Raw genomic sequence first — 15,542 nt, 5'->3', positions numbered from 1 at the left:
TCTTTACTGCATGTTGCAAAAAAGATGCTGAATCAACTTACGAGGCTTACATAATGTCACATGTAAGGTCCGTATCATAAACACACAGCTTATGTGATGTGAGGTCAGGGGATAATGCTGTTGCACTGTCACAGGCCATATGACACCTGTCATAATACCCATGATGCTCGCATGTGGCCCACCAATCTACCTCTCAGATGGCAGCCCTTTGAGGTCCTGTTCAGAGTGGGGTGGAGTTACAAAATGGACCTCAGCAGTTTGCTATGAATTGGAATAATAAACTTCTGGAAATAGTGGCGTTGTTCTTCTGCACCTTTCAGAACCTCACAGTACCCCTGCCTGCTCTTTAAAGAATCCAACCCATTGCTCCTTGCCTTTTTTATCCATTCTACTTATTTATCTTCTGGGTAGCTCTCCATGCTGATCTTACTCTGTCTCCACTGGACCGGGATTGCCTTCTTCATCCAGAGAATTGAGACAAGAATTTTATGATGTCAAAATCAAGTTGTTGGACTCTTCTCCTTCTGAATCAGAGGAGGAAAAAAATTTCTTGTGTGAATAATAATACTTCGGGAAAGTTGCTCTAAAAAAGCCCTTGAATTGCAGTGCAATACCACAGAGGTAACAGAGCAGGAATCAAGCCACAGTTGACAGGTCAGAATTTGATAGAAATAGACTTAAAACAGAAGTTTTCAATACACATGAAGTTTTTAATCGCTCTCTCCACCTGGCAGGCAGAGTCTTTGGGTAGAGGTAATATCTTTTATTAAACCAACTAAATAGTTGCAAAAAAAGTTATTTGCAAGCTTTCAAATATATATGCCCTTGGGCAAAAAAAAAAAAATTAAAAATGGTGCGAGATATAAAAGATGGTCAGAAATCTCTGCCTGCACACTTCTTTGTTAGCTTCCATGTGTCTGTTACAGAGCAAAGTCTTTTCATGGCATTCATGTGCTACACAGTTATAAAGAGCCCAAAAGCCCTGAAAAAGAGGCTTTTCTTCAAGTGATAGTGCATTTTTCTAGAGCCTTTTGTTCCAATGGGTCCCATAGCACTAAGGAAACTGCATAGACATAGAACCACCAAAATATGAAGCTGCTCTTGGAGACAGTGATAAGCCAGCACACCAAAGTAGGGAGAGTGAATAAATGTTGACCATTAACATGGGAGCAAACCTATATTTCTCTGAAAAGGGCTAGGTCCTTTTAGTGTCCACAGAAAGCAGGACATACATCATGGAACAATTTATCTATTTAGAAGAATGAGTGAGTTGACCTAATCTTTTCCAGGAGTCTAGAAATTAAGATCTTAGCTGAATGAAAGTCTTGTCACTGCCTTTTTTTTTTTTTTGGTGTTGGGTTTGGCCTTGATATTTGGATCAGTAAGCAACAAGAATTATAGCAGGGTAATTTAAGAAACAGAAAACTGTAAAATCCCTTTTTTCCAACTTCTTCTGAGGACTCTGATCATAAGGATCAATGCATTACTTTAGAACTATATGTAACTATAGTTGTGATAGCTAGGGTGACTATCATAAAGGACAGTCCAATTGTCCTCTGTCCTCTATTGATACGAAACCCGGTGCCTTTATGTCCTCTGTCTTTCTCTTGAAGAGAAAAATAGAGGACATAAAGGCATCGGGTTTTGTATCAATAGAGGACAGAGTAGCAGAAAACCAGAATGTCCTCTATGATGGCCACCCTAGTGATAGCAGACCTTGAACAAAACAAATAGCATGGAATACTTCATCTGGTGCAGACACAGGGTGTTTTGTAGACAATTTATTGCTATATCCTAACTTTTTTGTTGTAGGACCCTAGAGTTCTTTTTTCCCCTTCCACCACTCCTTGAGTCTCAGAATCCTACTTGATTCACCTCTATGTTGGTTTTAATGGATGTGATGGTTACTTCAGGCTGTCTCCAGTTTTGCAACCACCTGAAAAGGTTCAGATGGGAAGTTTGGTGAAACAAGCAAGTCTTGTGCCATTTTGCTGATTCCTATCACATTAATATCCAGGCTATATATTGGCTTGCTTTCTACAAATAGTATGTCATGGTGAAATTTGTGACAGTGCATTTGCCTTGCAAGGGTTTTTGCCCACTGTGAAATCCTGGCTCTGCTGAAGTCAAGAGAAAACCAACGAATCTAGGTGAAATGCTAAAAAAGCACAGATAGGGAAGCTAAGTGTCTTGGCTTTCTGAGGTATATTTGATCCAGATCCTCTTAGTCTTATTTAATCTACACAAGGTTTTTATAGTGTGCCCATCTCCATAGCATCTAAACACTAAGCAGTAATTCATCTCCAGCCTTTAGTTCTTTTTGTGATTAATACAAGACTCCCCGTGATGAGTCTTACTGCAAAATTAAGATCATCTTCCTAAATAATTCACCCTTTTATTACTGCACTGGCTGGCTTTGGTTACCCTGGGTCGGTGGAAAGCTGATCCTCCACAGCCAATAAAACCTGGCTCTGTAAACCCCAGCTAGGATTTTTTTTTTTTAATGGAACACATCTGAAAACCATAAATGTAAGATCTCAGCTGCTGACAGCAGAGGGAAGCATATTCCTACTAATGGGCCTGTGCACCCACATAGATGTGAAAAGGCTGCATCAGATTATTATTATTATTAGCCAGTGTTCAGTTCCACTTGATCATGGCTAATGTCAGCATTTTATTAATCACAACAAGTTCCTGTTGGCAGAGATTATCGGCAGGCAGAAGCCAAAAATGGGGAGACAAATATTTTCTCACAGTTTTACTGTGCTGTGGTAAAGAAATTGGTCCCAGTTGTCTCTCTCCAGATCAGGTAGCAGAAAGAAATTAAGACAGGATTACTTCATTTCCATCCTGTCTCAGCAAATCAAGCCTTGAATGCAGAGAATTTATCCTAAACTCAGCACCATTATTGCTGAGTCAGTTTCTCAATAATACCTGGTCCCATCATAATGTCTTCAGTTTTACCACCCACTTGCCTCTCAGGCACTTACAAATGAGTGGGGCAGGTATTTGGCCCAACACCCTAGAGATCTGAAGAGCTATGGAATAAAAGATCCTTTTTTAGAAAAAGGAAGGGGCAAATAGTAATAACTTGCTTTTACCACAGGGATTTGCTGTCTAAGATTGCAAAGTAGTGTATAAAAGATGCAAAGAAGCATCATCTCCACTTTTTACAGATGGGGAACCTGAGGTGCAGTAAAAGGGAGTGATTTGCCTTGTCAGGTCCGAGATGGGAACAAAACCAAAGCTCCTGAGTCCCAGCCTAGTGCCTGAGCCATTGGCCTGTTTCGTCTTTCCAAAATGAATGAAGAGAGAATTGAGAAGGCTCAAAAAGAAGGCCCGGCAGGGTAGGGACTGGGAAATAGAGGAATGATTTCATTTAGAAAACCGTATTGATTTGCTTTGAGAACTGTGTCCATCTGTGCATCAAATATGTGCCTACAACACAGCATGCCTCTCAGGGGAGGTTTCAGCTTAGTTTAAGATTTTTTCCTTGGAACATGTGCAAATTCCTGCCTGGCTCTGCTTACATTAGCCAGGCTACCTTGTTACAGCACTCTTCTGCTGGCCAGGAGTTTGGACAGCCCTGGAGCTGGGTCTTATATATGGGAAAGGTGCTCACTTACATGCAAAGGAAGCTGTTAGCTTGCTATTTTCATGGATGCTCAGGCACATGCATGCAAAATGGAGCCTTTACTCCAAGCAAGGGACGGTGATATTGTGCAGGAGGTTTGGTCAGGATCAGGTGGAAGACAATGAGCTCTCCAACCCTTTGCTGCTGGACAATGAGTGTTTCTGAGTGACCCTCTACTGCAGCTCTGAGCTGCAAATAAGTCCCTGGGTCTCATTTGACCCCAGATTGTTTGTGTGTGTGTATGGGGAAAGCAGAGATTCCAGATTTGCTTGTGCCTGATGGATATGCACTAGGTGGGCTGCAACTGGGGAGGGAGCATTTGGTGCATAGCAGGAAGCATTGTGCTCATTGTCTTCAGGCAGCCATTACTTTGGTGAGTGTGACATGGCTGGACAGCTGACATAGGAGTAACACTAAATGCCCATCTCTCTCTCTGCCGCCTCCTCCATATATTCACACACACACAGGCTAACGCACAAAGCCCAGATCAAGAGCCAGTGAGCTCTAGGGCTCCCAAACAGTTTATTTTTCATAGTGTCACAATTACAGAAGCACCATTCTTAAATAACTTTGAGTCGAATTGATCTAATGTCAAGATGAACGGATCTGTGGGAGTAACTTGTTTGGCGTAACAATAAGATTCTGTTTAGCTGGAACATGCTACAACCCAAAGCTCCCCCTTCTTCTCCCCCCCCCACTAATTAAATCCCATTAGTTTGCAGTCCCACTACCCCACTGGTATCTCCTAGGGGCACTCCCTCAGTTTTGTTGACTGCTTGTTCTTTTAAGAACGCAAACCCCCTGAAATTGTTAATGCCTTCAGTGCTATTCGATGTTCATTTTCTGATTCCATCTCACTACCAAGCCCTGATGGATTTTGACGTGGTCAAATAAAACTTGAATTAATTGGATTACACACTTCACTTGGATACCTTTCCCTCTGAACATGAAAGTGTTCTCAGCTGTTTTGTTTCACGGCTGCAAAGGGAAGATGGCTAAAGTAAAATTTGATGGCCATGGACAGTTACCTGTTTGATTTGGCCCTCAGTGCTCAGCTGAGCCCCAAAAGGGGCCAGGGTTGAGTTATCTGGGGATGGAGGCTCCAGTAAAGAGCCTCCATTAATTAGCATGACAGAGTTGTAGTTATCTCCTGCTGTTCTAGAGACACTTTGGCTCTGGTGATCCTTCTGGTATCCCACCTCCATTCATTCCCAGTGGGTGCATCTACCTGTTCATTAATGTGTCATAGTTATGGCGCATTTAGTTTAGTACTTGCATAACCAAGTACTAAATCAATGCACAGTAACTGGAGTTTTGGTGCAGTAGCACCAGCGCTTGGCTTTTTAGTGGTGCTAACTGTGCAGTATCCTCATGCTGCTGCGCAGTAGCATATTAGCATGGGTTTTGCCCTGCCACGTTACTGTGCAGTAGAATTAGGTTACTGAGCAGTTAGCACCTTATGTACACACCCAGTGTCCATTGTTTCAGAAATGGACAAAACATAATAGACCTATTATTGGATCACAGGCATGAAGAGGTGGGAATTGCTAGTGCCACATCAGTGTTGGTAACTAGGAAGGATCTGACTTTTTAGAAGGCCTTCTGTGAAGCTGAGCCCTTGGGTCAGGGAGCCTGCAGAATGGGCCATGTTATTTTTAGCTGATAAATTTTATTTAAACATATTTCAGAAAGTGAAACTTATATAAATATTTCTTCTAGCAATAATCACCTCAATCGTCTCCATGCTACAAGGAACTTACGGTCTTGTATGGTTTTGCGTTAACTGTTTGATTTTGTTGTGTTGTTCTCTTCAAGTTCTGAAGACATCTCTTCTCTGCTCACTCTTTCCGTTCTTTCCATTCTTATGAAGACAAATGGAAGGTCAGGAACCCTGAAAAAGAAAACTGCTGAGGACACTGAAGGCAGACAGCCAAGTTAGGCCTGCAGAATTGGTCAGAATCAAGTGGCTGGAGCAGTAGACTGTGAATCCTGACCAGAGTTGTGATACCTGGGTTTCCTTTGTTGCTGTGTGACCATGGGCAAATCACTTCACCTTTGTGCCTTGGCTTCCCCAACAATAAAATAGTGTTTGGGGATTCTCAAATGGAAGGTGATACCATAATGACCACAAAGCACTAGTTTAATACCCTATAGGCCCATAGGCAGCGTGTTGGATTGATGAGCCAGGCCCAGAGATAAGATGGCAGCATGGTGTGCTGGCTGTGGGATTGGTGGATGTACTTGGACATCTGTGATAGCTCAGTAGTGAATTGGTCAGTCAGAGGAGCTCAGAGTTCACATATGGCTTCTTGGACTTAGAGATGACAATTTTGAACAAAGCTATTGCTGAACCATAGAGTTCACTTCTCTTTACTACCTTGTTCCCCGCACAAAGTACTATCCAGCCAGCTTTGAAGGTTGTGTGTGTCTTTAAACAAAAATGCTGATTGGACAAATAGAGAAATTGTCTGGGGCTATTACAGGGCATCTATACACATGATGGAGCTGTGCTAATTAGCACGCATCGGAGCAGACACGATTAACTGAGTCTACTGCAAGCCTGCTGGAGCATGCTAATTAGTGCACTCCAGCAGTCTCCACGTCATGTGTTTCATTCAACCACCACCATTTTGAAGTGTGAGATGCTGAACACGTGATGCTGTGAGCACTTTAATTAGGGGAGCTCTCAGAACCTCTCTAATTAAACTCATCCCTCTCCACCCCGGAGCACATTTATAGATGACCCTCATGTGGGAATAGGCTGATGAGCTGGAAGTATATTTGAGAACTTCCCTGCACATGCTTAATCCAAAGCTAGTGCAAATCTGTACTGGCCTAATGTACAGAGCCTTGTGAATGCATAATAGCAAGCTCATTACTTTGGCATCAGCAGCAGGAAATGACAACTCTTTTTGTTTTGTTTTGGTTGCATCTTTTGCAGTCAGCTTCTAGATGAGTTCCCCTTCAAATGGCCAGGGAAATTGTTCTAATGGCTAGAATTCCACATAATTAAACATCATCTGTCCTTGGCCAACAGCAAGCTTGAGGTTTCAAACAGCCCAGTGTGAAATCCTGCCTGATTGGACATTCCAATTGCTAATTTTTTGAGGCACTAATTACTCTGCTTTTTACTACAGATGGAGAACCCCAGCTGGCTTCCACCATCATAGACACCATTATGGCTGGCTTGCCAGGGCCACGCGGAGCTCCCGGTCCTGTGGGGCCACCAGGTAATAGAAATGATCGGACTGGTGGTGCATGGGAAGGATTCACTAGAGTAGGTTAAGCGATGTTACAGGGAGCTGCACAGCTGTGGGTTAAGGTGGAAAGGAGGAAGGCAGCTTGCATCTCCATTTAGCTTCTCAGAACTAATGCTGGCATTGACAATGAAGAGGCAGTTTTGGAGTCATGTTATCCCAGTACTTGAGTAAGGAAAGAAGCCATCTGACTGCACAGAGTTAGCTGGAACAAACCAGGAAAGCCATCAGAACCGGAGCAAGGGGAATCCATATATGTCTTAAACTGAACCTCAAGGCAAAGTTCTGGTCTTGGCTGCTTTAGAGACTATTGAGGTTGAGGCTTTAGAGACTACTGAGGCTCAGAATCTGGGCCTGTGCTCCAATTACATGGATTCAAACCTGGAGTACTTTACAGAGGAGTAACTGGGCAGTTCCACACCCTGATGGCAGTGGTGCAGTGGCCAGGAGACCAGCGACAGCAGTTGCTATCTTTGCAAGCCCCTCAGCACCTTGGGCTGATGCCCTGGTTGCCACCCCTCCTCCCCCCAATTATTTACCCCTTCTTGCTGAAGCTAGTGAAGCTACTCCAGGTTTGTACCAGTGTTCCTGAGATTGGAATCTGGGCCTAACATTTGGTGGCAAAGAAGTGATTTGTTTAATTCCTCTTTTAATGTGATTTTTCTTTTAAATGGCTTAAGTGATAAATATTCTTGCAAGCGCCAGGGCTTCACTGCATGATACCTCTTCATGAGTGATTCCCTGCTAATAACACAAAAGGCTTTTTCTCTTACTTTGAGGGTTTTCATTTATTCTTCAATTAATTTATTCTTACATTTAAACATTTGAGTAGTGCATTCAGCTGTGCTTAATGTGTGCATAATACTCACATTGTTTCATCTCAAGGGTTAGGACAGTGAAAGCAGAGGGAGAAGGGTCAGTAAATTCAGAATAAGCAAATATCCCATCTCCTGAAGAACTGCAGGTATAACTTAATAGAAATCCTATAGATAGAATTATCTTTTTTTTCCAAGAGGAGCAAGGCTGTTGAATGAACAGAACAAATTCATCTGATTTAAAAAAATGCATAATTTTTGCTGGGTTCAAACCCGTTTTCTACCACAGTGGAGCCCTTGGGGGAAAAAAACCCAAACTTTCTGATAAGCCAGTAAATACAGTAAGCCTACATCCCTATACATCTCAAGGAGAAGCAAGGGAATTGGTCAATAACTGAAGTCAGTAACTCCATTCTGGCTGTCTGAGACTGTCTGAGATTATAGGTGGGGAACCCTAGAAGACCCAGCTAGTCTCTTATCTCTTTATTGGATTCATTCTCTTTTAGAAATACTGGGCAAAGTACCCACTCTGGAATAGCTGCTGTATCAATTTTGATCTAAAGTTTCTATTAGGGCCATGGGAAAAATGTAATTTCAGGGAATGCAGCACAATGCTGTACTTCATTCTTTCTAGGTTTAAAGATTTGTATAGCGGTAAAGCACTTCCAAAACATAGGGATGTTTGGCCCATTCCTAATGACCAGGTTTCTCCAATAAGATGTATGCAGAGAGAGACAGAGGACGCATCTACACATGCCCCTATAGCACTGTTGTTATTGTGCTGTTGTTTAGTACTTCTTTTAAAGAAGTACTAAATAATGGCACAGTAACTGCTGTTACTGCACAGTGCTGGCAGTGCATGGTTATTTTTAGCTGTTATGTCGCTGTAGTAATGCACGATACCAAGGGAGTGCGTTGCTACAGCGACATAGCTGCAGCGTCACGGTTTGTACCCATTGCTGTTACGTCGCCATTGCATACTGCTGCAGCAACATAGTAGATGCACCCAGCCATGCTAATCAGGAGCAGTGAAAGAAAATGCATCTGATTCCAGCAGGTCTGTAAAATGTGTTTCAAATGATGATTCTTACCAGGACCCCCAGGAGCATCGGGACCCAAAGGGCCACCAGGACCTATTGGAGTGCCAGGGGCACAAGTAAGCTATTTTATGTTAAATGTTTTGGGTGTAAGGGTGGAGAGAGGAGCAAAGAAGCCATTTTTCCCCATAGAAGATTCAATGTCTAGGTATTAGAATAGAGTGAGAATCTAAATTTCCCCTCCATGGGAAAAGCTGACAATTTAACAATTGCTTTCCATCCAAAAACAAGACTAAAATTTGTCCCAAATAGATAGGTAAGGGTTGGCAATGTTTTTAGGCAGAATGCCAAAAACATCCCAACCTCAACTTAAAATGTTGGTGTGCCAAGAGCAGATGGTAGAGGAGCTGTGTGGGACCTGATCTTTTTTGTGGCAGCGCAGCTGCGGCCCTTTCCCTGCTATCCACCCAGAAGTGCATGCCCGGCAATGGGCGAGGCAGGTGCACCACAAGTAGTGAGCCAAGCCAGAGCTCCACAGACCTCGGTGCAGTGGCTTGCAGCCTCCCAGGCACCTGCTGCAGCTGCCCCAGCTCTGGGCAGGACCCTGACACCCACCATGGAGCCTGGGCTGCTTGCGGGGAGTCTGCAAGCAGCTACAGGGAGGTCTGCAGAGCCCCGGCCCAGCTTGTTGCTGGCGGCAGGTGCATGCACACCTCTGGGTGGATGGCAGGGGAGCTGCAAGGGGCCTGATCCTTGTTGCGGGAACACAGCCCCAGCCCCTTCCCCCCATCCACCCTGAACCACATGTGCCAAGCAAAATGCCTTTGCGTGCCACATTGCACATGTGTTGGGAGTTGCCTACTCCTGAGCTAGGTGTTTCACAGAACGAGAAATTCTGAACATCTGTGACTTAGAAATGGCAAAGCACTTTGGTTTGACATTTTAAATGGAGCAAAATATTCTGGTACTCTCTGCTCCAGAACATTTCAGTTTACTTTGCTGAACCACCACAAACTTATTATTGTTTTACATCAGTTCAATATTAAGTTGTATTGCTCCATGGCTCCACTGGAATTTGGGTACCTGATGTCCCCATTCTGTCTAGCCTCATTGGCCACACTAAAACTGTATAGTCCAGTTGATCATCCTGGCCATGAGAGAGGATGGGACCATTAAAAATGTAGCACACCATGCGGTAATAAGCCTAAGAAACCAAAATAGTCTCATGTGCATTCTGCTGACACATGCACACTTCTTTTTTCTGTTACCCAAATATAAAACCATTGATATAAAAAATTAACCATTTTTTTCAACAAAGTTATTTTGATGGAAAATTCCCAACAATCTCTATTATATTTGAGTATTAAAATTTCAGATACTTATGTGTTTGCCTTGATATCTCATACTGTGAAAAATGTGCTCATAAAATGGTTGTATGGAAGACAACTGGAGGCAAAGTCTTTGCAGGGACTGAAAATGGATGAAATCAGAGGTGAGCAAAATACGGCCCGTGAAATGATTTTACCTGGCCTGTGGCTGTTCCTCTGAAGGAGAATTACATCCAGCCCACAACTGCCCTGGCTTTCAGTGTCTCTTGCCCTTCTCCTTTCTCCATGCCAACCAACTGCAGCAGCCACTCCCCTCCCCTCCCTGGCTGGCCGGCCCACCCCATTCTTCCCCTAACCCCCAGTGTAAGGTCCAAAGCAGGGGGGCATTGAGCTCCTGGCCAGGTAAGGCTGGTGAGGCTGTCTGTGTGATACTTCAACCCTGCGCCTGGCGTCCCAGGTAAGATTCTCCCCACTGGCGGGGGAAGGGGTGCAGGGCGAAGAGGGCCGGGAGCCACAGGTCATCCCATCTCTGCTGGGCTGGGGCATGGTAGGGCCAGGCTTCTTTCTAAATGGAAACAAGTTAAGGACCTTATTACATGTTGCACTTAGAGCAGCTCAAATGTTGATCAGTATTAGTATTAGCTTGAGTTTGGATCAGTTAAAAGTTCATACCACTAGGGGCCTTGAGGACTGAAAAGTAAGAATCCTCCCCCTCCCCCCCACTTTTGGGGCTCCCCACTTTTTCCCCCCTGGCTAACTTTCAACTGCTGGCACTGTCCTAGGGGTGCTAGCAGGGAAGGGGAACCCACTGCCCAGTTCCCACCGCCACTGCCAGGCTGCTGCCCTTCTCCAGGCTGAGCCCAGTCCAGACAGCAACGGTGGCAACAGCAGTGGAGGGGCTGGGCAAGGGAGTTCCCATTCCCTGCCTACTCCCACAGAACAGCTGGAGGGGCAGGCAGAAGGCAGCTTGCTGATCAGGGCTGGTCGGGAGACAGGAATGGGGAATGGTGACCCAATTTGGGGGGAGGGTAGTTGGGTGTTCACAAAAAATGTAGCCTAGAGTATTAGTAAGTATTGGGTCACCATTCCCTTAGTGCAAGGGCCTTGTTGCATATTAATTTGAGGCAGCTCCTGGAGCTCTTAACCCCTGGATTGTCTGCAGTATCCCCTCCCCGACCCCTTGTTCTGTGTGGACACACTTTCCACTCCCTGAACTTTACTGTCGGGGGGGGGGGCAGGGGTTGGCACCGAGTCAACTCCCCCTCCCACCCCTGGGGGGTGACCTTCCCACCCCTAGGGTAGCAATCCCATGCAAACAGCCTACAGAGCACATGCCAGCTAGCCAGGCTGCAGGGAGTAGGGGCTAGTGGAGGTCGGAGAACAAGGTAGGGAGCCAGACTAGGTCCCCATGAGCTGAGGCTTCTTTCTATAATGTGGGCCATAATCTAGACTGTGCTAAAGAAGAGTTTAGAATTTCAAGGAATGGGGTAAATGGAATTTTGGGTATTTATTGATCACTTGGAAGAAGGTATGGAGAGCAAGCTGGTGAAATGTTGCCAGTGATGCAAAACTGTTTCAATTAGCGAATGCTGAGCAGGTCCATGAAGAACTCCAGATGGACATTAAACAACTTGGGAAATTTGGCTGCAAAATGATAGATATAATTTAACATGGTTAACTGTGAGGTAATTTATAAGGGCATAACAAATAGAAGCTGTTATTTCCTGGCTTCTTACATTGCAGGATATGCTACACTAATCCACATTAAAAGCTAATTTGGATTAATTTTCATAAATGCCCCTATACAGACAAGCCCTAGAGTCACTGCTGAGTGCCGCGCAGCATGCTTTAGTTTAGAGGGTGAGTGGCTTCAGCCCAGCCCAGGTGTGCACATCACAACAGTTATGAAGTAACTCACTACACACCCTCCTTGCTATAGTACTCCTTCACAAGATAGAGCTGAGCTACACAAACTGGGCTGTGTTCTTAGTTATCTTGTACTTTGTGCAGAAAAATAACTAGCCAAGGTCCTGGACTGATGAAATATTTATGCTGGTATTTAAATAAGTGAAAAAAGAAGACGTAAACCCCTATGCTAGCTAATGTAATGCAGCGGAGAATTGCCCCAAAAAGGAGATGGGTAAAACTCTGCTTGTATAAAGTTACACTGATTTAGACATCACCTGTGTGTCCTTCCCAGTGTTGCTACTTGGTAACAGTGAACAGCTCCCGTGCTGTGTAGTAGGGCTGTGTGAAGCTTCAGTTGCTGATTCAAGTTGGTGGAGATTTGGCCCGATTCAGTGGCCGAATCTCTGAATCCGAATTGAATCAGAGGACCTTTTAATATCTCCGAATCAAATCAGAACCCTCCTGATTGATTCTGAGAGATTCGGAAAGATTCAGACATAGACACAGCTTTAATGTTATTTCTACATACCTCAAGGTACCAGGAGGCTCATCAACGCTGCGATGCTGGAGTGGATGGAGCGTCCCACAGGAGCACAGGGAGGGGGCTCCTCAGCATGCTTGGCAGCAGACCTGGAAGTGGACCAGAAGCACTTCTGGTCCACTTCTGGGTCCTTTGGGGAGCGCACTGGGCTCCCCACCCCTGCACTCCCCTGGCTCGGCGATTGGTGCCTCCTGGGTCTGAGGGGCACTTGGGGGCCCCCCGCAGCTGATTGTACAGTCCACTTCTGGTCCACTTCTGGGTTCACCACTGAGCATACAGGGGGACCCTGCGCTCCTGGGGGATGCTCCATCCGCCTCAGCATTGCAGCATTCATGAGCTGCACTTGGTACCTCAAGGTATGTAGAAAAAACATTTAAAGCTGTGTCTATATCTGAATCACTGATTCTCCAAATCAGCATCAGATCTTCAGATATGGATTCAGCCGAATCGAATTGGGGACAGTGATCCAAATCAAAGAATCCCATCACTGTCCCCGATTTGGGCCAAATCCAAATTAAATAGGGCCCATTTCGCACACCCCTACTGTCTAGTGGTGACACCCAGCAATAGCCACATCTTTCAGTTCCTGATCCTGGTATAATTTACAGTGATGATACATATACAAAGCATATGTAAGTAGCACTGGGGAATGCATTCGTCCATTCAGAATCCAAGGGTCTTTAGGTTCCCCTGTTTGCAAGACCGTAAGGGTAGTTTACTTACACTCATGGTTACAGAGAGCTGAGATAGTATAAACAGAAAACATTCTTCTCTTCCTATCTTGTTTGTAACAGTGGTTTCATGCAGTGGTTAATTTAAGATTTGGATCAATATCTGTAAAGGAGTTCAGTTAATATAAGGCTTGAAACAGTGACCCTCTTTCCATTGGTGACTGCTTTATAGATTTATTCAACCTGGGGAGCAAAATTATTAGTGAACATTGGGCTTAATTTGAAAATTGTTTATTTGGGTGAGTGAATCATCCAAATGGTTTCCTTTGCACAATCCAATTAACTCTGAGGCATGTGTGCTTACTCTGACCATCCCACTGAGATGCTTAGGCATAGGCTTTGCCAAGCTTTCATGGGGTGCTGCAGATATTAAACAAATGTGTTGTAGGATCCTTCGGAGGCCAAGATTTTCAGAAATTAATGGAAGTTTGGGATCCATAAACTAAGACCTTAAGGAAATTCAAATATTAGAGGTTGGGGGTGGTTAGCACTTTCTAAAAATCAGGCTGTATATTAGGAAGACTCAAATTGAGTGGCCAAAAAAACCAAAGCACACAGTCAATCACGGGGTGAAATATCCGCTTGGTACATATAGGAAGCTTCAAAATACAAGAGGAAACACAAAAAGTAACATAAATTTGTGGTGCCTATTGACAATCTGGTTCTTCCCTTTTCTTTGGACATTCAGCAAACTTGGAGCTAGAAGGGGAGGTAGCATCTCAGAAAGTTTTATGTGCAGCAGTGAGGCTTTGAACTGCATGAGCAAAAGATAGGGTTTGCAAGTCTTAAAATTAGCAATAAAGGGAACATACTGCGTATTTCCTGGGCTGACTAAAGTCTCCATTTATCAATTTCAGGACCTGGTTGAGAACAAGGAGAGTCCAGTGATGCTGGCCCCTTGGTCCACTCACATTGCTCCCTAAACTGTCATGATGTGCCCATGTACAGTGCCTGCAGAGAACGATCTGCAGGGTCCATGGATCTCTGCCGGGTATTAAGGAAAAATCTAAATAAAGGGCCTTTAGCAGGTTCTTCCACTAACAGACCTGTCAGTTGGCTCCCATTGTGCATACCCACCAGGCATATCTACTTTCAACAGTGTCTGCATTTTTCATTTATAAACAAATTGGACTACAATTTTTTGTTGTTTTTAAGGCCTTATGGAGCATATGTGGGCCTGTACAAGAGATGGTGTCAAAGAGGAATGTTTAATCTATTATTGTGGAAATTCCCTATATTTCTGTACTCAGTGATCTTGTAGATGACCCCACCTTCCCCTTGGAAAGTTATTTTACACTCATGCAAAATATAGTTCGGTTCAAGACTTACACTGTTCAAGCACAAGTGACTGCCCCAGCAGGGAATCTAGCCCACCACTGTTAACAATTAAAGATGGCTATCCAAGACTTTCAGTCATCGTTCATCAGTGAAGTTGCCTATAAAATGAATAATGGAAAATAATTTCTCCTTGCTCTGAATCTCTGCTCTGTTTTATAGGGGGTGCCAGGCCCTCCTGGACAGCCTGGGCCCAAAGGTTCCAAAGGAGACAGAGGAGAGAGAGTAAGTTAAAATATTATCATATCATAAACTCTGTCATCATTATTCTCAACAAGTTCTGTACCAACTCAGGCAGTGCATATCTACTTCAGTGAAGCTACAGTCATCTTGGTTTAGGTGCATAAAAGTTTTGAATGCTCTATAAGAATTGTGACAAGAGGCAATGACACAAGGAGTGGGGTATGTTACTGACTCCGTTTGACTCACCCCAGAAAAATTCAGCATAGCAAAAACCGGCTGTTAGGAATAGATTTTTACATTCAAGAAAGAAAACCTCTAATAGCTCTTGGGCACCTGACTTTCCAGTGGAGTTTCCTATGTTGTTAGATGGCAAATACAAAAAAAAACCCAACTTGTCTAAGGGCACATCTACACATGTGCTTTACTGCTCGGTTGACTAATTAACTCCTCAGTAAAGCGTCACAGTCTACACGTGCACCCATATTAGTAAATTAATTAATTCTGCTGTAGGACAGTAGTGTCTGAGGCAAGTACTGTCTCAGTGGAATAATTATGTGCACTCAAACACATGTGTAGACTGTGACCAGGGCTGGCTGGGGCACAAGGGTGCTATAGTACAGGGGCTGCCTGCCACCTAGCTCTGCACTGTAGCACCCTCATGCCCCAGTCAGCCCCCCTGCTGCCCGACGCTGCCACCTGAAGCCTGGGACTGACCCACAGGCCCCCTGCCAGCCCAAGGCTGCTCTGCCCTGGCTTGAATTGATGCAGTCCCG

At 44.4% G+C, this 15,542-nt stretch overlaps 1 protein-coding gene across 6 annotated transcripts in view; it reads left to right on the top strand.

Annotated features, from left to right (window-relative positions):
- COL26A1 (collagen type XXVI alpha 1 chain) overlaps nucleotides 1-15,542 on the top strand; it is a 314,212-nt gene that overhangs the window by 276,435 nt on the left and 22,235 nt on the right. For all 6 annotated transcript variants that reach the window (XM_090025116.1, XM_090025113.1, XM_090025112.1 and 3 more), the window contains 3 exons: nucleotides 6,772-6,864; nucleotides 8,801-8,862; nucleotides 14,749-14,811. In XM_090025116.1, coding sequence (XP_089881242.1) covers nucleotides 6,772-6,864; nucleotides 8,801-8,862; nucleotides 14,749-14,811 — 218 coding nt within the window. The remainder of the gene's footprint in view (nucleotides 1-6,771; nucleotides 6,865-8,800; nucleotides 8,863-14,748; nucleotides 14,812-15,542) is intronic.

The sequence above is a fragment of the Crocodylus siamensis genome, chromosome 13 (genome assembly GCF_052110815.1).
Source record: "Crocodylus siamensis isolate JL-2025a chromosome 13, ASM5211081v1, whole genome shotgun sequence".
Taxonomy (NCBI): Eukaryota; Metazoa; Chordata; order Crocodylia; family Crocodylidae; genus Crocodylus; species Crocodylus siamensis.
The sequence above is the reverse complement of the archived record's forward strand: the minus strand, read 5'-3'. Positions and strand labels throughout refer to the sequence as shown.